The following is a 21879-nucleotide window of genomic DNA, read 5'->3' on the forward strand; positions in this document are numbered from 1 at the left end:
TAATGGCCTATAATCCTGTGGTCCAAATCTTGTAAAAAGATTGTTTTTCAGTGTTGTCTGACTCTTCATGACCCCATGGACAAAGATATTGGAGCGGTTTGCCATTTCCTTCTATAGTGTGTCTCCATTTTACAGAAGAAGAACTGAGGCAAATAGGGGTTAAGTGACTTGCCCAGGGTCACACAGCTCTAAGTGTCTGAGGTCAGATCTGAACATAGATCTTCCTGCTCCAGACCTGTGCTCTATCCACTGCAACACCTACTTGTGGATGGGTAGGCTTCCTTAAAGGAAAAGCCAGTTCCCAATTTTGAAAGTGAAACTCTGAGTTCCTGAGACAGAGCTACCCCATGGGTCCAACATCAGAGTGGCACTGTAGATGCCTACTCTGCTATTTTCTGTGGCTCCTACATAATGACATGCCAAAATTTTGTTTCTTTATGAAAGGTATAAACACTTGTCATGGGAACTTGAAGGTTACTGAAGGCTGTTTTTGCTCGCACCCCATCTTTAAGGCTCTTCTCTCTCACCCTTGCTTCCCTCCCCTTCTGCCCCAAAGCTATTCTTATATTAATAAGTATTTGGGAGCCAGAAGATACAATTTGCCTTCTGCAGAAGCATTAGTTGGAGCTGTGATCTTCCGAACTGTATAATTAATGATGGTTATAAAAAGTTCCCTTTTGAAGCAGTGGGAATCAACATGGTATCTCTGGCCAATGCCTTCTTACCCTGCGCCCTCCTTTTCTCCTTCCACAGAATAGCTGTGTTTTCAGTGACTGTCCTTCACGATGAAAGGATCGTTATTGTGGCAGAACAGAGGCCAGATTCCACAGAGGAAGATAGCTTTCAGTGGATGAGCAGAGTTCTTCAGGTGAGTCTTTTGTTGTCCTTGAAAATTCTCTTTCCTTTTTCTTACTTCTCAGCATCTTATTCAGCCTTTAAGGCTACTGTCTGAGCCTTAGCAGCCATGGGGTTTCTCCCCTTTCCTGCTGTTGTGCTCTGGTTTTTTCATTACTTCTAAACAGAAATTGCATCAGTTGTAAAACCGGTAAGTCTGGCTCCAGTTATCTGGTCAAACAGATGAATAACGGTAGATCAGAAGGGTTGGCAGAACCCTATTCCTGATACTTTTCACTTCAGTCAGGCCCAAAGGTAAATTCTTGACATCCTAAATGTTTCATTCTCTTTCTTCACTTCATCCTGGGTTCTCATTGATACTTCAAAAGCCCCAAGTAAAAAACAAAACAACAGCTCACTGAGGGGTTAGAATGGCTGTGCATGTTTGAGTTATTAGTGTTTTTATGTGGGACTCATTACTGATATTGCTCACTGGTATTGGGTTTTGGTTGGCCCACTATTGTCAATAGTGAATGTTTCTGGTTTTGAACATACTGGAACTGCTTTTTGGAATTTTTCTAGGCTATTGATAGTATCCATCAAGTTGGGGTTTACTGCTTAGCGCTGGTTCCAGCAAACACCCTTCCCAAAACACCCCTGGGAGGAATACACTTATCGGAAACCAAGCAACTTTTTCTGGAAGGCTCCCTCCATCCCTGCAATGTCTTGATGTGTCCGCATACTTGTGTTACCAACCTGCCAAAGCCTAGACAGAAGCAACCAGGTACGTTTAATAACTGTAGTGGATTTATTTCTCAGGTGGATAGTTTGTGCATTTAAGGTTCTGCTGCATTTTAACTTCATAATTACAAATTCTGATTCACTGGGGTCTCACAAAGAAGGAAACTAAAGTCAGTGAAGACCAGCCAGATGATGAAAATAAGAACTCTGGTAGAAATATTTGTCTGCTGAACCAGTCATTTCTTTTTAGACCTTTTAACTTCATGTCTCTAGGTGATAAAGAAAGGAGTGTGCTGGTGAATATTTAACAAGGGACTCTCCAAAAATGCACAACCCAATTTCTATGTTTAATCTGCATTATAAACATTTTTCTATCACTTTCTTACATCAAGAAAATTAACACAGCAATAAATCAAGGCCTTATTTGGAGTTTTTCCTCATTTCTGAGGTATAAATGTTCAAAATTAAAATATAACAATTGGCTCTCACAAGCTGCTATGAGCTAGTTCCAGTATACCCCTGGAGGAAGTGTATACTAAACTAAGAGTAAAAAGCCCCAATTATAATCTTCACTCCAATATGAAGTTCTGGAACCTTTGATATATCACTTCATTTTGATGTATCTTGATATTCTCATCTGTAAATTGCAGATGAATGCTATTCTTTTTCCTTACTTCATAGGGATTGGTGTTTGGGGGAATTGGAAGGCCCTGAAAAGTTGAGACTTGTTCAAGATCACCACGCTCTCAAGTCTTAAGCTTAGGTCTTTAGATTCTAGGTCTAATGTTCTCTTCACTTCACAAGGTACCACACTATGGGCTATTATTGGATGCCAAAGTATTTTTGAAAAACCTTACACATTATAAAAATGAAAAACGGTGACCATATCATGTTAGTCATTCCATTGACTTTTTGAGTCTTACTTTGAACTTTTTCATTACTTGAATATTTCAAAGTTCAAGAGTTTCTTCCACCAATGTAGGTTGCATCCCCTCTCTGCCTTGTTGGATACTCTTTGAAAATTGTTGTTTTTTAAATCCAGATCTATTATTTCATTCTTATAGGGAATTCCCATTAAAAACTACTCTCTCTAGGAATGTAAACTGGCTACTACTTTCTTAAAGCTTATAGGAACATGGTTCTAGAGCTGGAAAGAACCTTAGAGGTCATCTAATCCAGTTACTACATTTTACATATATGGAGGGAAAATAGCTGAGGCCCATGGAGGTAAAGGAACTTGCCCATGGTCACACAGCCAGTATGTGTCAGAGACAGAACTTGAACTGAGTTTTTTCTGACTCTGAAGCCAACTCTCTGTCCATAGCTATATATGGTAACTTTCATTTGAAATGTTATGGCAGAAACAAAGAAAAATGAAGGAAGGAAGGAACTTATAATTAATCTCTTGAGGATAATTTCCAAATGTGGCTAAACCATTCCTTCAACAAGAGACAGACAATCCATTGCCATACTGTAAGCCACCACCATCACATCAGCCAAAGTTTATACTCTACCTGGGTTTTATATTCCAGGGAGCCATTGAAGTTTCACTTTGATGAAGAATTATCTTAAATATATCCATAAATACCATTTATTTTATAATATTATCAGTTCTTTTTGGCTGGTTCTCTTAAAATGGGACTGAGCCAGTCAGTCTTACTTTCTACTTTTGTAGTCAAATTATACCTTCTTTTATTATGATTATCTTTCTTTTCTGAATAATTTCCATCTCCTAATGACTTTCCTAGATGGTAACATAACAAAAATTGTTCAAAAATTGATCTCACCTTTTGTTTTTTTTCTGAATTCTTGGCGTTTGGTTACTCTCATAAGCTGTAGGATTGCAGTTCTCAGAGATATATCTATTTCTCTAAATAACACAGGTACAGTGGCTCTGTTCAGAGAGACATTAAGAAACACAATGCATCACACTTCTGTGAACATAATAAAAGGATGAAAAATCACCTTTTGTGTCTCATATCATCTCAGAATATAAATAATGTTGGGAATCACAAAACAACAATTACTTTATCTAGGCATATCTGTCTGTGTCTTATTAAAATTTATAGTAGGATCAGAACTTGCCAGGGGCCTGTTAGTATAAAGTATGTTGTGATTACATTCTGTAGCTCACTGCCCACTCCACTATTTAAGAGCCAATTCATTACTGCAGACTTCGAGCAAGTGACCCAGGCAATCAGTGGTTCTAGATATGAAGGAAGAGATGTGAATCCTTGAGAGGTGAACAGAGGAAAATGAGGACCAAAACATCTATGGTGGAGGCATACTCCAAAATATGATGCAATTCCACTAACCAAAGCAATCAATCAGTTTGTCACAGGTCAAAGAGAATTCCTTTCCTACCTCACAGGTCATTATAGAAATCATCCAAAGAGAAAAATTGACATCCATCTAGATAATTGAAGGAGTCTGCAAAACTCAAAATATTGTGGTATGTGAAGCACAGCCCACTTTGCAAGAATCTGAGACTTGAAAGGATGGTGTGGTGAAGAGATTCGATACCCCTTTGGTGTGTTTTGTATTTTGGGATCATCTAGACCAACTCCTTAGCCTTTACTCTTCAAAGTGTTGTGTTTTTTCTTTATGCCCTTGGAGTCTAAAGATCTGGGTTCAAATTCCAACTATGCTACTTAATAAATGTGTAGCTAAGTGGTACAGTGGTCAGAAGGCCTAGAGTCAAGAAGACCCAAGTTCAAATCCAACCTCAGACACTTAGTAGATTTGTTAACTTGGGCAAAAGTCATTGAGCCTCTGCCTCAGTTTTCACATCTGAAAAATGAAGATAATAACAGTACTATCTCCTAGGGTTGTTGTGAGGATCAAGTGAGTTAAAATTTTGCAAAGCACATAGCACAGTGCCTGGCACATACTGACCACTATATAAATACTAATGGTAATGATGGTGATGTTTGATCTTAAGCAAAGCACTCTATTTCTCTGAACCTCAGTGTTCTTATATACGAGATTAGTGGTTTGGGCTAGATGATTTCAAAATTTCCAATCTAGCTCTAACAGTCAAATTCTCATGATAATAAAAAAATATATTTATTCAGTATCTCCTATATAAATAACACTGTAATGACCTTAAAATAATACCCACCCCTTTCCTCATATGTATCCTTGGTAGCAGCTCTGATAAGCCCCACCCCTCCACCTGCTAATAGTGCAGAAATAAATTTTTTTTGGTGGGAGGCAATGAGGGTTAAGTGACTTGCCCAAGGTCACACAGCTAGTGTCAAGTGTCTGAGGCCAGATTTGAACTCAGGTCCTCCTGAATCCAGGGCCAGTGCTCTATCCACAGCGTCACCTAGCTGCCCCTGCAGAATTAATTTTTGAAAATTCTTCATTTTTTCTAGTTTATTTTTTAAATTAACAAATATTTTATTAATATGTCTTGTGCCTTCTTCCCCCTTCCCCCGCCCTTCCCCCCGCCCCACGAACACCTTTGTTGGGCAGATAAAAAAAAAAGAAAAGAAAAACAATTCACTTCATACACAGCTACATAGTCCAGCAAAACAAATCCCCCCAGTGGCCATATATGAACAAATATGTCTCTTTCTGCATATAAAGTTCATTGCCTCTCTGTCAGGAGATAGGTGGCATGTTTCATCTTCATTCTTTTAGAGCATAATTATTTTGAAAAAAAAATCAGAGATATATCTGTATTCAACATTGAGGACATTAATTGGCCATAAAAATGCCAATGGGACCGACTGCAATACAGTAAAAAACAAGCAGTAACAGCATAGTTTTTGAGATTACCTCAGGAGCATTTCATCAGAGGCTGGAGGACGATGATACTTATAACAGTGTGCAACACAGTCTACAGAGAGCAGCAGTGTGCCTCCCTCAAAGGGAAGAAATATTTCTTGTGGTTGTGAATTATCTATCTTGCAGCATCTGTTCTACATAAAGCCTCTGCCCATGCCCCCATGTGAATTTGTCAACCACTGTAAGGCAGAGAGATCAATAAGAGCTAGAGGTGTAGATGCGGATAAATCTATCAACAGGAAGGAATAAATGGGAACTACAGGTGCCTGAATTCTGGGTGTACATCTCCATTTTATGTATTCAGTTTGGAAGAAGGGTGATATACTACAAGAGTTTTTCTTCCACATTCCCCTATCTTTAAGTAGAGAGGAAAATCATCTGTTCTCAGGAAGGACACATTTTATAAATGAGGTGTAACTAGAAAGTCTTCTGTTTCCTAGCAACAACTGGAGAAATAAGTTTTCAGGCCTCTATGAAGAGCAGGTATCCTGAGGCCTCCAAAGTTACATATAGTTGAGGTCAGTAGAAATAAGAGGAAGAGAGGACCTGCTTAGCTGAGTTCTAAAGACCCTCCAAAAAATATAAGGTGGACACCTGATGTCCCTAAAAAGGACTGTCATCCATACATACATTAGATCAACCTCTAGACATCTAGTTAAAAGGAACATCTTGCCTAGCCCTAAGTCACAACGTCTTAAGACACTAACAAGTAAGCACTAACGAGAGAAAGCTAACAGATAACAAGCAAGGATGCAGACTACAAGGGTTATTTAATTATTCATGCAAAAGCAGTTAAATCAAATATGCTCTAAGTAGGACAGCAGTTCCATTCATTGTGGCCACACAGTTATGGTACCAAATTTCCTTTGTATTTTGTTGATGAGGAGAATATTCTTCTGCAGCACAATAATTTTACCAAAGAAAAAGCTAATTCCTACTCCCTCCACCCCTCCCCACACAAAAGTACACGAAAATCAACAAAAGCTTCCCTGAACACATTAGGCATAGTTTGGTTATCATACATGCTTACATACATGTTTAAAAACTGCCTGACAGTAGACTCCCAGAATGGCAACCCAGAAATCCCTCTCTGAAGGTTACTGGCATCTGGAGGATCGTGTTCATTTCTGGGTGCTGATAAGCTGGAGGGCATCCAGTAGAAGACAACTGGGATGGTTGAAGGCCTCCAATCAGTGCCACAGGAGGATCATTTGAAGGAACTGGGGACGTTTATCTCAAAGAATAGGAGAGCCAGGGGAAACATAGCTGTCTGGGAATATTTGAAAGGCTGCTGTGTGGAAGAGGGATTAGCTTTGTTTGTTCTGCTCATTTTCCAAGGGCAGAAGTGGAAGCAGTCGGGGGAGAGTGCAGTGGCAACAATGAGAGCTAGCCAGAAATAGAGTGGACCTCTTTAGGATGTTGTGGCTCCCCTGCCACTAGAGGTCAAGTATGAGTTGGACCAGTGGCATCTGAGCTCCATTCCAACTCTGAGATTCTGTGGTTGTGTGACCCTAAATTCTGATTCCCCATCTTGCAGTGCCCCAACTTCATAGAATAATCTTTTTTTCTTGGCTTTGAGTGGTTTCATACCAGAGTCTGGTGTGGTCCCCTAGGCTGGAACTGACATTTAGTATGAGCTGCTGTCTAGCTTCAGAAAAACTCAAGATACCTGTCCTTTTATAAGTAATTAGCGGGGCAGCTAGGTGGCGCAGTGGATAAAGCACCAGCCCTGGATTCAGGAGGACCTGAGTTCAAATGCGACCACAGTCACTTGACACTTACTAGCTGTGTGACCCTGGGCAAGTCACTTAACCCCCATTGCCCTGCAAAAACAAACCAAAAAGTAATTAGCAACTAGGTAGTGACCACCTATGATACAGCCAATACCATGTATTTTCTTTCTCTTACAACTGCACAAACCAGGAAAGTCACAAAAGTGGTTGTTATAAAAAAAATAACATGTTCATCAACCAAGCCTTCCCCTCTTCAACCTCCCATCCTCTGTACAAAGTTATCCATGTCTTCTGTATGATGTTTTTGTGTTGGTATGTTCATGTGGGTGTATACACATGAATTTGTTCACATTGGTATTTTGGTTCAGTCCTACAATTTCATCAGTGTAGGAAACTCCCTCTCACCTTACAGTCTCCTGACTCCAGGGCCGGTGCTCTATCCACTGTGCCACCTAGCTGCCCCTCTCACCTTACAGTCTTTTTTTTTTTTTTGCGGGGCAATGAGGGTTAAGTGACTTGCCCAGGGTCACACAAGCCAGTACATGTCAAGTGTCTGAGGCTGGACTTGAACTCAGGTCCTCCTGAATCCAGGGCCAGTGCTCTATCCACTGCACCACCTAGCTGCCCTGTCACCTTACAGTCTTAACAGAGTTGTTCGGGGCACTAAGAAGTTGTGAGCTGCCTACGGTCACTTGACATTTTAACAGGCTGCCTCTATTGCATGTGTATTAATGTGTAAATTTATATTCATCTATCTAGCCTTAGTTTTCCTCAGTTGTAAAATGGGGATTATAATATAACCTATCTCCTCAGGTTGTTGTGAGTACAAAATGAAATATGTGTAAAGCACTTAGCAAGGTACCTGTCACATAGTAAGTACTTAATACTTCCCTCCTTCTTTCTTTGCTTTCTATGAGTGGGGTTGTGTGTGTACAGACACACGCAAAAACATTTACAGGCAAAATTATATAGTATGACCTGACCTTGGAACCAAGCAGACCTGGGTTCAAATCATGTCTTTGACACATCTTGCCTGTGTAGCCTTGGCATATCACTTAACCTCTCTTTGATCCAGGGAGTTCTCTAAAACTGTAAGTCATAGACAAATCTATGCTGGTAGAGCCCTTCCTTTTATTAGAGATTTCCCAGTACCAGTGAAGACACAGCCCCACCCCGTCTGTGTGTATACTTACATGTATGTATACAAGTATGTATGTGTGCATGCATATATATAGGTTCATCCAAATGCTCATCAGCTTGGAGATGGCACTCTGGTACATCTCCTGTGTCTCATTATACAGATCTACATGAGCCCCAGGCAGCTAGGTGGTGCAATGGATAGAGCGCTGACCCTGGGGTCAGGAAGATCTGCATTCAAATATGGCTTCAGACACTAGCTATATGACCCTGGGCAAGTCATTTAATCTCTGCCTGATTTGGTTTTCTCATCTGTAAAACGGAGATAATAATAGCACCTCCCTCCCACAGTTGTTGTAGAGACCACATAAAATAGTCATTGCAAAGCACTTAGCACAGTGTTTGGCACATAGTAAGCACTATATAAATGGTGGTATTATTGTTATTATTATTATTATTATTATTTCTGGCAGCCACCCTTCTAATGATAGTCCTCAGAATTTGGCTACAATGGTCCTCATCTGTAGGTATCTACATATCATTTTTTACCAGGTACATGGTCGAAGCCTTTCCAGCTTGGGGTACTCCATGGTACCCCATATGGGGTACACTATATTTCTACTTGACATACTCTAGTAGGTCCAGCACTCTAATGCTTCGAGCCTTTCAGAACTCAGGGTGAAGTCCTTTCAACAGAGACATTAGGACCGTAATCAAAGCGTATGTATCAGTTAAGTGTGTGTATGTGTTTATGTCTGAACACACATGCATTTATGGCTTACCTGACTACATGATTTTCTTCACAAACATAAGAAAAATCTGAACAGAGGATTTCAGTTTGTATTCCCAAGAATACCCTGACTATGATGGGTATGTTATTCTAGACTGAAAAAAAACACCGCGACCTCCAAGCACTATGATTCGCTTTGGCATAGGTATTTTAAAATCTCAATGGAGGGGGGCAGTGAGGCGACACAGTGGATAAAGCACCAGCCCTGGATTCAGAAGGACCTGAGTTCAAATCTGGCCTCAGACATCTGACATCTGACATCTGGCTGTGTGACAGGGCAAGTCACTTAACCTTCACTGCCCTGCCCCACCCCCCAAAAATAATATTAATTGAAAGGGGAAAATAAACCTCAATGGAATGTTCTCCCCTAAAGTTAAAAATGTGCATGAACAAACTAGCAGTTCTGTCTCATTAACCTGACTATCCGACTATCATGGTGTCTCAGGGCCATTCTGTTAAAAAGAAAATGCTGGCACTGTGTCTGCCAGTGGTGATACTCTGAGGTCTGTAGGTTAGATCCCTAGAGGTCTAAGGAGTCATTAGAAATCCTGAAGAAGGGTTTGTAGTTCAAAAAATATGGACAATCACTTTTATTTTTTAGAGACATGCTCACCATACATTGCAGGATCATAGGAACATGGATTTGAGCTAGAATGGCTCCTATAGGCCATAAAATCTAACCTCCTCATCTTATAGCTGAGAAACCAGAAGCTTAGAGAGCTTTGGTGTCTTGAGCAGGGTCCCATAGCTAATAAGAATATGTTTCAGGATTTGAAGGGTGGCTCAGATAAGCAGCCTATCTACTATACCCTGCCTTCTTTCAAAGTATCTGCCTCACACTTCCAAGATGTGTTCTTAAGCCAGAAGAAAAAAATTGAGGAGTCTTGGTGTAATAGGAACAGTGAACTGAGGACTCTCATCTCTTTTGTGCTATGTGCAGTCTTGAGTAAGACATTTTCTTGCTTTAGACCTGTTTCCTTGTCTGCAAAATAAGGGAGTTGAAGCAACTAACCTCTATGTGCCCTTCCACCTCTAAATTCCAAGATTCCTCGAGTAACTGTAGAATAAATAAAAAATTAAAAAGGCATTGATTCTGCAGCTTCTTTTATTTTGAAAGTGTTTTCAAATGCTTCTTGTAGATTTGATGAAAGTACTTGAAATTTCTTGAGTTAATAAAATGGATAAAGTCAAGTGATTCCTTTTCCTCTGCCCCAACAATCTAGTTCCTGAAACCTAACTCCCTCCCTTCCTGAGGCCTCCCCTCCCCCACCCCCCAGCTCTTATACACAAGATTTTGCAAAATTTGTGATTTTACATATATGGAATTCTCCATTATGTATAATAATGAAGAAGAGAGTAACAGATTCAAGAAGTCATTTCTCATTTGACTTTGGAATGTATTATCTCGTGTGTGTGTGTGTGTGTGTGTGTGTGTGTGTGTGTGTGTGTGTGTGTGTGTAAGAGAGGGGGAGGCAGGGAGAGATTTGCTAATAGATTATATTTAAATTAGTTTGTACTCCGAGTCAAAATAAAACTTTCCCTTGTGATTGATTCAACTCAAGATATTAAAGAGTGAACAAATCTGCTCTCACTATAATTCATGTGTTTTTTTAAAAAATGCTTAATAACAGTCAGATTTGTCTCCAACTTAGGCTAGTCAGGCAACTAACTGCCTCTCTAGCCCAAGGGAAGTGGTACTAATTTGGGGTAGAACCTTCTAATTTTCTTTGCTCATTTTCTGCTCTCACTAGAAATTGGCCCTGCCTCCGTGATGGTGGGGAACCTCGTCTCTGGGAAAAGGATTGCTCAAGCTAGTGGCAGAGACCTGGGGCAGATAGAAGACAATGATCAAGCCCGAAAGGTAAGCCTGGGAGCATTTGGACTGCAATTTCTATGGATGTAAAGTTAATATAGGACTAATATAGCCCTTTGAAGACAGGAGTTGCTACATTTTAGAATATCTGACAGTGGGGGTGCTCTATATTCACCCTTGTCTCTGAAATAGATGCCTTATCAGTTTTGTAGACAGATGGACATTGTTTAAAGACAGTAGGCACATGGTCAAAACCATTGAATGATATGGAAAAGGGGTGACCTTGGTGCTAATATTTAGTCTTTTAATTTGGTAACATAGGAGAAGTAGGAAGGAATTCTTAGAAATCTTTGCCTGGATTTACCCCATACTCGTTAAGCTACCTGGTGTTCCAGTTATCCCTATTCCTCCTATCCCTTCTGTTCCCCAATTATTCTCTGCTGCTTTGGCTCCCTATGGAAATGCTACTTCTGACCCCTCTTCATTGAAGCTCTTGCTACTTCAGGTTGTGAGGGAAAAAACAGCTCAGAAATCCAGGTGTGAAAGCCAAGTTTCTTCAGAGTAGTTCATGTCCTCAAGGGCATTAAAAGGGAAAATTGCTAGAAACACAACTCCTGCTCTTTTAAACTTATTTTACCTCAAGTATTGTCCTCCCCAACACATAGGGTCAGGAATCCCCGTTATTCTCAGTTCTACTTAATGTTTCATTGTATCAGCTATCCAAGGCCTCTTAGATAAGAAGATATCTCTGTTTGAATATGTAGTTAATTGGACACAGCAAAATCACCATAGCTGCAGCTGCCATTTTGTCAGAAGTGAGCAGAGGTCAATCTATAGCATAAAATACCTCACCAGGCAGGGAGATTGTTAAATGGTGGGTCACATCATTTCTATACACTTCCATATACATAGTGCATCTGTATGTCCAACTCTGTGCATCTCTGATTTTCTGTGTGTATATGACATTGTATGACTATATCTCTGCCTTTCTCAATCTCCCTCTCCCTCCTTCCCTCCCTTTCTCCCCACCCTCACCTCCCCAACACAGACTGCTGGACAGACGACTGGTCTAATACCAGCATTATGATCAGAGAGAGTAACCCAGTGGGATGTATATAATTGTGAAACTGCCATGCTTTCTTTTACCATACAGAAATCACCCCTAGAGATAGTCTGCTTAGTCTAGTGTAGGAATTTCCTCTTTTAAAAAATCTGAGTATGGGAGTGAGGGGGTAGGTAGAGGTTTGGGGATGTGGGGGTGAGTGTATGCTCTAGTTATCTTTTGAAGCCTTGCAGGGGACAAACATACTCATTTTTCCCTTATGCAGGGGGATCTGAGTTCTTCTGCTCTTGTACAAATGTGGGCCAACGACTTGGGGGTGAGAAACATTGAACTACATTAGGCCAAAAATTGAAACCAAGCTGCTCATTCTTGGTTATGTTTGTTGAGGATTTTGGCTGTGGAATAGAATTGTGCTTCTTTTCCTATCGTGTTTGGATTGGGGAAAACAGCTGCTGGAAGTGATACTGAAAGCTTTCAAGATAGAATTGCCTTATTCTGTTGTTGGAAAGGAGAGTGAAAGGCCCTAGTTCCAATAACCTGAGCCTAACAATTGTGCTTTGTTGTAGTTCCTGTTTCTCTCAGAGGTTTTGCAGTGGAGAGCTCAGACCACTCCTGACCACGTCCTGTATACGCTGCTTAACTGTAGGGTAAGCCATTTTTGTCTTTTACTTTGGAATACTCACCTTATGGAACATCTTTTCTTATTCTTTCAAGCTTTTGGTATCATTGTTTTCTCCCCTTCACAATATCCCTGACTTGGTCTTTTCTCCGATTTCATTCTTCCTTGTGTTTAACATAGCTTTAAATTTGTGATCACTTCTTTTTGACTGGATTTTTTTCCCCTATTCAAATAGGAATATCATCACTAGTATTTTAAATTCAAGTAGGTCCCCTTTATATTTAGCAACACTGTTTGCACAATACCTCCCTTCTCCTATCCCTCCTCCTGCCCAATGCCTCAAACATGGATGTGTTGTATTTAATTTGTCCATAGTCACACACATCATCTTTACCAGAAGTAGGATTTGAATCTATGTATTCCTGACTCTAAAGAATCATGTTTGAGAGTTGGAAGAGGATTTCAGAAGCCATCTAGTCCAACCCTTGTTGTTTGTTCTTTGTTTTTTGAAGAGATCAATGACATAACAAGGGTAATGACTAGATTGGATTGGATTGAAGTGAAATAGAGCTGCACAAGTCAGCCTCCCTTTCTCCTCCAGAGTCATCAAAGTCCAGTGGCAAGAAAAAGGTCAAGACAAATGGCAATGGTCTGAGATGCAGTGAGTGTCTCTGGCCTTTTAAAATTAAGGTCTTTCCCAGGTCTCAGTTTATCTTAGGCCATGTCCAGTCAATGACTAAGTGCTACTTATGAAGTGAGACAAAAGATGGCCAAATTTACCATCGCAAGTATATGTCTGGGAGGGGAAGATCCTCAAAGTTTCTTGCCAGGACATAAAACAGTTGCTATTTATACTCATTTTACACCATCCCACCAAAACCTAAACAATGAGCCACAGAGGCTTGGGTTGGGGCTATTATTGGCCATTCAGTAAAAGCCAGAGTGATTAGTCCAACCCATTAACAAAAAGAACTCCCATACCTGACAAATAAATGGTCATCCATTTTTTTTGAAAGCTTCAAGTGAGGGGGGCATACCACCTCAGGAGAAAGTCCATTCCACTTTGGGGCAGATCTAATTGTTAGGGAGTGTTGTTGTTTTTCCTGACAGTAAGCAAAATTTGCTTCTTTGCATCTTCTTCCTATTCTTTCTGGTTTTGTCCTCTAAGGCTAGACAGAGTAACACTATTCCCTCTTCTCAAGATAGTCCTCCAAATATTTGAACAGTAGCAATCATGTTCTCCCAGAATCTTTTCTTCTCCAGGCTAAACATCTGCAAGGTGGCCCTTCTACCTACCATTCCATGTTACCTCTTTAACTAATCAAGTAAAATCAATAGAGAAATTCATGGATCACGTTTCCAGTTATGTTTATGTTGCCAAACTAATTTTACCTAGGTAGACACTTGGACCTTGATTATAGCTTAACAGGAAATGAAAGCTATCTCTATTTTACTAAGGTCTCTGACACCAAGCTTATCAAATATTTTCATGTGGCAACACCTCTGTGCAAAGGCAATACATAAAAAAGGCAGCTCATTCATTTAGAGAACAAAGTATAGACAAAGGCAATTATTTCACGTGCAATTCTTCTATCCACTGTGCCACCTAGCATGCCTCAAAAGAGGCAGAAAACAGAATGTTGTGAATGTAGTGGGGAACAGCAAGTAGCCCAGAGAGGCTTGGTCACTGTGTAGGATATCTTTCCTATATCTTTCCATCTTTTCCCCAAGAAAAACGAGGGAAATATAACTGAAAACTATTTTCATTTTTGGTTTTGTATACATGCAGTGCCTTAGTTTTTCTCCCTTGTATTTCACCAGTCAGTTCATACCATAAACATCCTTACTTCACTTTTTCATATCTTTGCCCAGACTTCTGGTGGTTTCTGTAGATCATGGGATTATAAGATTTTAGTGTTAGAAGGCATCTTTGTACTCATCTGTCCCCAACCCCCCCATTTTATGGGTGAGGACCTTTATGCAAGTAAAGGTATTTATTTACCTGTGATCACTATCTAAAAAGAGGAGGGCAGCAGCACAAGACAACTACAACACATGTGCAGTTGGGGTTTTCCTTGGAGATATACTTTAAGCACGTATTGATTGGCTTATGTCTGTTCCTAATTAACCTAAAGACCAGATAAGAACACATGGAACTTGTTAACCTAAAGAGCTAGTGCAGGCTAAAAATATGTATAGTTTTAAGAATATTTAGCTAAATTCATAAGTAATCAATAGAGCTTATCAGTTACTATGGGAAATTTGGTGTTTCCAAATATAGATCTAAATTGAGGGGTTGATATGGTAGAAGACCAATGCGATGGTCTCCCACAAATCACCCACTGACACACTATAAGAAATCCAGTGCTAGCATAATGGGAACCCTGGTCTGCTCCTGAATCCACAGCCATGTATTTCACTTACAGAATGGTTATTCTGGAAATTGTGTTCCACTGAAAATAACCAATTTTTTCTGAAAAGGACAAAGGACAGACACAGCCAGATTTCAGTTGATGGGAATGAAGTCACAAATGAATAGTTTTTAGGTTAAACTGAGGAAAAGAGCTATTTCCCAAATACTGCAAAGACAGCTACGATCACAGAAAATTATTCGACAAAGCTTTCCATGTACTGAGATCAATTCCAGTTCTAAAGCATTCTGTTCATTCTGTTCCTTAATCTTTTGTTTTCTCTTCATCTAGATCTGTGATTTCCATCACAGTTAGGGACTTCCTGACCAATGCAGACTGGCAAATTATCTGTTTCCTGTAGTCACAGAATCATTACTTTAGAGGGGGAAGGAACCTCAAAAATCATCTATTTCCTCCCATTTTACAAATATGGAGACTGAACCCTTGAGAGGTGAAGGGACTTGCATATGGATGAACGCTTCCCCACTATACAAGGCAGGACCTGGACCTAGATCTACCCATTCCCAAGGCCAGTCCTCTCTCTACTATGCCAACATGCTTCTTGTTTCATTGTGTTTCTATTCTGATAATCCAAAGGTGTCACATTCAAGGAATTCTATTCTTTTCTCTCCCCTCCTAGAGGTGCAACTGAACTCATATTTGAAGGCATAAGGCATAATTTCTACAGTTATCATATTGTCATTTCTACTTAAAATCATCCGCAAAGCTAGTATGAAGAATCCTGATGCTATCTGACTCGGGCTTCATTTTTAGGTAGATTACTAGCTCCTTTAAAAATGATGGAGCCTTTGGTTCATAACTGGGAGTGATGCAGGACAATATCCAACTTTACTGTTGTGCTCTGTGGCCCTCTCATCTCTAAGGCCCCTCCCCTTCACTGGTACTATAGTGAATAAATACAAAAGCTGTTTGCTAGGACTTAGTGGTGAATAAGGATTAGATTCATTGCAAATCAAGAAAAATTTTCCCATTCTTTGAACCTGATGAAGTAAAATGAGAGAGAGATCTGTCAAGAATCTTTTTTAAAAAACAGCCAAATGTTTTAACTTTCTTTACTTGTAATAGTGTTTAGGGATACAGAATTCTGATTCCTTATTATTTTCTATTTTTTTTCAGTCCCACCTTTGTTTTATTATATTTAGTCTTGATTAAATGTGTCATATTGACAATCACAGACACTAAAATTCTTTATCAACAGAGTAAGGATTTGTAGGGTGTGCTACCTAGACAACTACAGACAGAGTGAGAGAGCGAATATGCATTTAAGAGCTTGCTATGAACCAGGCACTGTACTGAACTCTAGGAAAGCAAATACAGGTGAGCAATATAGCTGCTGCCTACATTCTAACACAGGAAGACAATATATAAAGCAGTAGTATATGGGGGTGAAGAGGATATGATGCTGGCATGGTTTGGAGCTAATGGGCAGAAAATAAGGCCTGATTCTGAGCAAGATAACACAAAAGCTAATTTGTCAGAGCTCATGGTAGTTCCAGGACTGGGATTCATCAAGGAGATAGGAATAAGAGCAGATATGGAGGTAACATGGTTCTGAACTATAGTACCAGTCTTTTACAATGTCTCCCATGGCTATTTTTGAATTCAGTTATTGGGTCTTCTGCTTCCTTTTTTGAAACTACTCTACTAGACTCTTGTTCTAAAAATCATCCTTCATTGTATTAGCTTTATAAAAAGAGCACCTAGTTTTTCCATGAATGCCAATAAGGAGCTCAAAAGGGAGAAGACAGATATTTCCCTGACGTCCAGTAACTTACAACAGAAGGTACTATATAAAAAAGGTGACTAAAAATCAGTGTTCTTCCCTTGGAGGCAAGAGTTTTTATTAAAATCATCAAAGACCAAGTAGTAAGAACTAATGGTATGAGGAGTCAAATGTGAAAATGTACCCCCTTGTAAAAACTGTCATAAGAGGCATTAACAGTGCCTGGTTGGAAGGTATCTCATTTTTAAAAATACCTACCACTTGTAATCCTACAGTAATATTCCCAAAATGTTTGGTACCTTAGGGTATTGCTAATGTTAGACAACTTGTGAAATTATGTTTTGCATTTTATAGATGCCAACCAACATAAGAACCTCTGAATTCCAATTATGAAATGTATTGTGATAAATAAGAGTTGTTCACAGCATTCATAACTACTGTTGTGATCTTGGGACAACAATAATCAAGGCAGCATTTATGTAGTGCTTTATACTTTATACTTTATAATGTGCTTATACATTTCAAAGGGCCATGGTCGTTATCTGCATTTGTTTGAAGGGCTCTCATTCCCCAGAAAAGGAATTAGATGTGGTTGGGGTTTTTTTGTTTGTTTGTTTGTTTTTTGGTCCTGTGAATAGAAAACTAGGAGTAAAGGGCAAAAATTGCAAAGAGGAAAATGTAATCTTGATGTAAAGACATCCCAACAAAAATAGCTCTCCAAAAGTACAATATGCTGCTTTGGGAGGTACTGGGTTTTTCTCTCTTGAGGTCTTAAAGCAAAAGCTGGATCATTACTTTTTAAATACCTTATGTTAAATAAGGAGATCCTTTTTCAGGTGCAGTTTGGACTAGATGGACCGTTAGGTCTCAGATTTCCCACCTCTGAAATTCTGTGATTCTCTTATGAAATCCTCACACCACCATGATGGGGCAGGCAATACAAATATTACTCCCATTTTACAGATGAAGACACTGAGGGTCCTTGTGATTAACTGACTTGATGAAGGTCACCCAGCCAGTAAGTGACACTGCTACAACTCAGAGACAGGAAGTCTAGTCTTTCTGTCACACCATAAGCCGCCATACTCACACCCTCAGCAACCAGATTCTGATGGGGAGTGTTGACTATTATTAGCTCCACAAGAAATGGGTTTCTCTGAAATGGCTCTTGCCTAGACTATTTTAATTGCATCTTAATAATTCTTCCTGACTCTTGGAAAAGAAACATCCAAATCATCTTTTACCTAGCTGCTGGAATGTTTTTCCTTAAGTGTAGGTGTGACCATGTCTCTCTTTTACTCAATAAATCTCTATTGTCTCTAGAATACAATATAAATTCCTCTGTTTGACATTTTAAAATCCCAACCTTTCTAACTTTAGATATTCCTCTTTGCACTTAGGAGTGCTGCCAAAGTGATCTTTCTGACCTTCACAGGAGACATCCATCTCCCATTGCATCTTCATGTCCTTGCCCTGGTTAACCCCATAGCTGCAATTCTATTTCTACCCTGGGAGATCAGGGTAGAATATCTGACCCTGAAAGAGGTTTGTTTTCTGTGTAAAACCATTTGGTGATTACACCAAATTACCAATGTTCTCAACTTCTTGGCTTTTTTTTTTCCTATGAAAAACCTCAATCTGATGTAAAGAATTAAGCTGGCCTAGCCTCTAGTCCTGGACCTATCATTAGCTGTGTTATGCTGGACAAATAACTTAACCTCTCTGATCTTTACCTTGTTTCCCAATATTGTAAAATGAGAACTTGTAACCAGATCTCTAACATCCCTTCTGGGTCTACAATTCTAGGATCTCGTTTCTGAGCCTAGCTCAAAACATATTCTCAGAGATAATTATTGATACCATTTGGCTTCTATGAAGAATCTCTTTTCTCACTTTATCTTTGATCACAAGAATGTCTTCATTTAGACTTGTAGAGATTTTTCTTCTTTCTTCTTTTTGACCAGATATAGTTGTCAGTTTTTCCAAGTATTTACTCGATCTTTTGTACTGCCCTAACACCCTTATCATCTTATTTTTTTTACCCTTTTTTGGGAGTCACTTTCAGTTCTATTGATGTTTTCATGTTGCATACATTACAGATTGTTCCCACTTTGTGAGAGGAGGTTGCTCTTCTTCAGGTATCATACTCTTTATTCTTTTTCTGTAAAACTTTTCTAATGGAAAAACATTAAATCAGAATAGAGGGTGGGGAAAAGGTGTTAAAGGTATAATATAGGAATTGTTTAGGGAACAAAAGATGGATGTCATCTGATGTAATCCTGGAAATGCTAATAGTTGTAATTAGTCAAGAGAAAAGACAATAAGAGAATAAGAGAATTAATATTGGAAATGAGGTCAGAATATCATTATCTACAGATGACATGATAATGTATTTAGAAAATCTACCTGTCTCAACCATAAAATTGAGTCAATAAATGAGTTCAGTAAGGTTGAAGGATACAAGATTGATTCACATAAATTATGTGCATTTTCTTATATACTAGCCACAAGAGCAAGAAAATAGCAGGCAAAAGAGACTCTATAATAACCAACCTCCCCCTCCCCCGCAAAAAAACCACCCCAAAGCACCAAAATACCCTAGCTAATTTGTGGGAATTAAACACCAATGACTAAATTAAAGGAAGACAAATAGAATGACTCTGTGTTCATAAGTAGGTCTGATAGCGTAAAAATGACAATATGCCAAAACTTAATTTAATATAATATCTACCAAAATACAAATAGATTTCTTCATAGAACTTAAAACACATTTCCTGGGTACAGCTCAGAGAAGTGAATATCTGAACTAATCAATTAGGCTTTTTTCTATAAAATTTTTTAAAGGCATCAAATATATTATATATATATATATATATATATATATATATATATATATATATATATATATATATATATATAATAAAGTATGATATAGTAGAAAGTGTTCTGGATAGAAATTCAGGAAACCTGCCTTCTAGTTCCAATTTGGGCTTGACACAAAAGTTCATGAGACCTTTGACAAGTCACTTGACCCTTCTGTACCTCAAACAATCAATGAGTAAGCCTTCATGAAGCACCTACTATGGGTCAAGAACTTTACAAATATCATTTCCTTTGATCCTCCCAACAATGCTTGAAGGTAGATGCTATTATTATTCCCAGGTCACAGAAGAGAAAACTGAGGCAAACAGAGGTTAAGTGACTTTCCCAGACTCACACAGCTATTATATGTCTAAAGTTGAATTTGAACTCAGGTTTTCCTGACTCCAGGTCAAAAGCTCTATTCACTCTGCCAGCAGCTGCTTCTAATTTAAGAAAATACTTAATTTTTTTGAGGGAGTACTACCTTCTGGACTGGGAAGTCATCCTGAAGAAGGTGGCTATTGAACTGGACTCTTTGAAGGGAGGTTGGGAATCTAAGGGTCAGAGGTGAATTCCACTGCCTGAGACATTTCCTGGGCTGAGATACAAATTCTAGAGGGGCAAACAGATCAGTATAAGCAGGCAGTAGCATGTATAAAGTATGTAATAAGCCTGGAAAGGTAGGCAGATGGGGAAGAATTTGAAAAGTCAAACAGAGGAGTTTACATTTTATCCTAAAGGCAATGTGGAACCACTGGAGCTTTTCTAGCTCCAGTTGTTGAGAAGATGGCATGGAGAATGGAGAGACTATCGTCTATTGTAGCAGTCCTAGGTAGAGTTCATAAGGATATAGAATACAGTGGGGGCCATTTTATCAGAGACTGAGGTGGATAGGGTGATGGTGTAAGTATAAATTTAACCAGCTTTGGCAATCGATTGTTTAGGTGGTAGAAGGGAGCATGAGGGAGTTGGGAACAAAGACTTGGATGTCTAGAAGGATGGTGGTGCTCTCAACAGAGATAAGGTAATTCAGAAGAGAGGTGGGTTTGAGGTAAGGAATCTTACTGGGGACATATTGAATGTAAGATGTATAGAGGAGACCCCATTGCAAAAGTTCAACTAGGTCACTGGTAATCTAGATCTTGAACCCAGGGCTAGATATAGTTACCATCTACATAAAGATGATTGTTGAAGCCCTGTAAACTGATGAAATCACAGAGCAGTTATAGACTGGGAAGAGGTCCCAGAACAGAGTATTTGTCGTTTGATGGCTAATGTGTGGAACATGGATGATAATTTAATAAAGGATAAGGAGCCCTACGTAGTAGTAGGAGAACCAAATGAGAGGGTATCCAGGAGAAGAGAGTGGTTAATAGTGTCAAATAGTGCAGAGAGTTCAAGTAAGAAGACCCAAAAAAGGTCATTGGATTTACATCTAGAAAGTTACTGGTGACTTTGGAGACAGCACTGTCAGGTGAGTGATGAGATTAGAAGCCAGTTTGCATGGGGTTGAGAAATGAGAAGGGAAAATGAAGGTAACAGTTTTTTCCAGGAGTTTGACTACAAAAAAAGGAAGAAAAGCATAAGTGGCTGGAAGGGTCACACGAAGCTTTTTTGTCTTTTTCATCATTGTTGCTAGCAAACAGGAAAAAAAGTAGATGTGGAAAGATTGAAAACTAAAGAAGTAATTTAAGGGGATTCATCTAGAAAATGAGCTTTAGGGACAGCTGGATGGCACAGTGGATAGAACGCCAGCTCTGGACTCAAGAAGACCTAAATTAAAGTCTGGCCTCAGATACTTAATAGCTGTGTGACCCTGGGCAAGTCACTTAAACCCCTCTGCTTCCCAACTACTCCTCCCCCAAACAAAGAAAGCTCTTTGGACAAATACATTTTAAAATATCAACACCAAAGTACAAGTACCTTCCTTCAGTAGTACACTTAACTATTTGAATCACAGCTTAATAGAGCCTAGGCTTTCACTTATGTGCTCATTACTTTGTCGTCCTCTGCCTGCTTCAGGAACAGGTGTGTGTGTGTGTGTGTGTGTGTGTGTGTGTGTGTTTTCTAGCTAATTATTTAATTAGCATCTTCCGAGAGAAATCAAACTGCTACCACATAGCTTTCTTCATTCCACTGCCTGAGTTTCAAGCTGCCCCCTAATCTAAACCCTTCAGACTCTCTTACCCAGTGTCCCAGGAGAAAAGGAATGAAAATCAGATTTCAGAGCACCTCCCTGAATTTGGCAAATGCCATGACAATCTTCTTTCAAGAATGATCCCTCTAGTGGTAATTCTTCTATGACACTCCAGTTCCCTGTTCATATACAAGCCATTCTGG

At 39.3% G+C, this 21879-nt stretch overlaps 1 protein-coding gene across 1 annotated transcript in view; it reads left to right on the forward strand.

Moving 5' to 3' along the window:
• DIP2C (disco interacting protein 2 homolog C) overlaps positions 1 to 21879 on the forward strand; it is a 604567-nt gene that overhangs the window by 493737 nt on the left and 88951 nt on the right. The window contains 4 exon segments of the mRNA XM_043967134.1: positions 754 to 868; positions 1417 to 1618; positions 10779 to 10888; positions 12470 to 12550. Coding sequence (XP_043823069.1) covers positions 754 to 868; positions 1417 to 1618; positions 10779 to 10888; positions 12470 to 12550 — 508 coding nt within the window.

The sequence above is a fragment of the Dromiciops gliroides genome, chromosome 5 (genome assembly GCF_019393635.1).
Source record: "Dromiciops gliroides isolate mDroGli1 chromosome 5, mDroGli1.pri, whole genome shotgun sequence".
Taxonomy (NCBI): domain Eukaryota; kingdom Metazoa; phylum Chordata; class Mammalia; order Microbiotheria; family Microbiotheriidae; genus Dromiciops; species Dromiciops gliroides.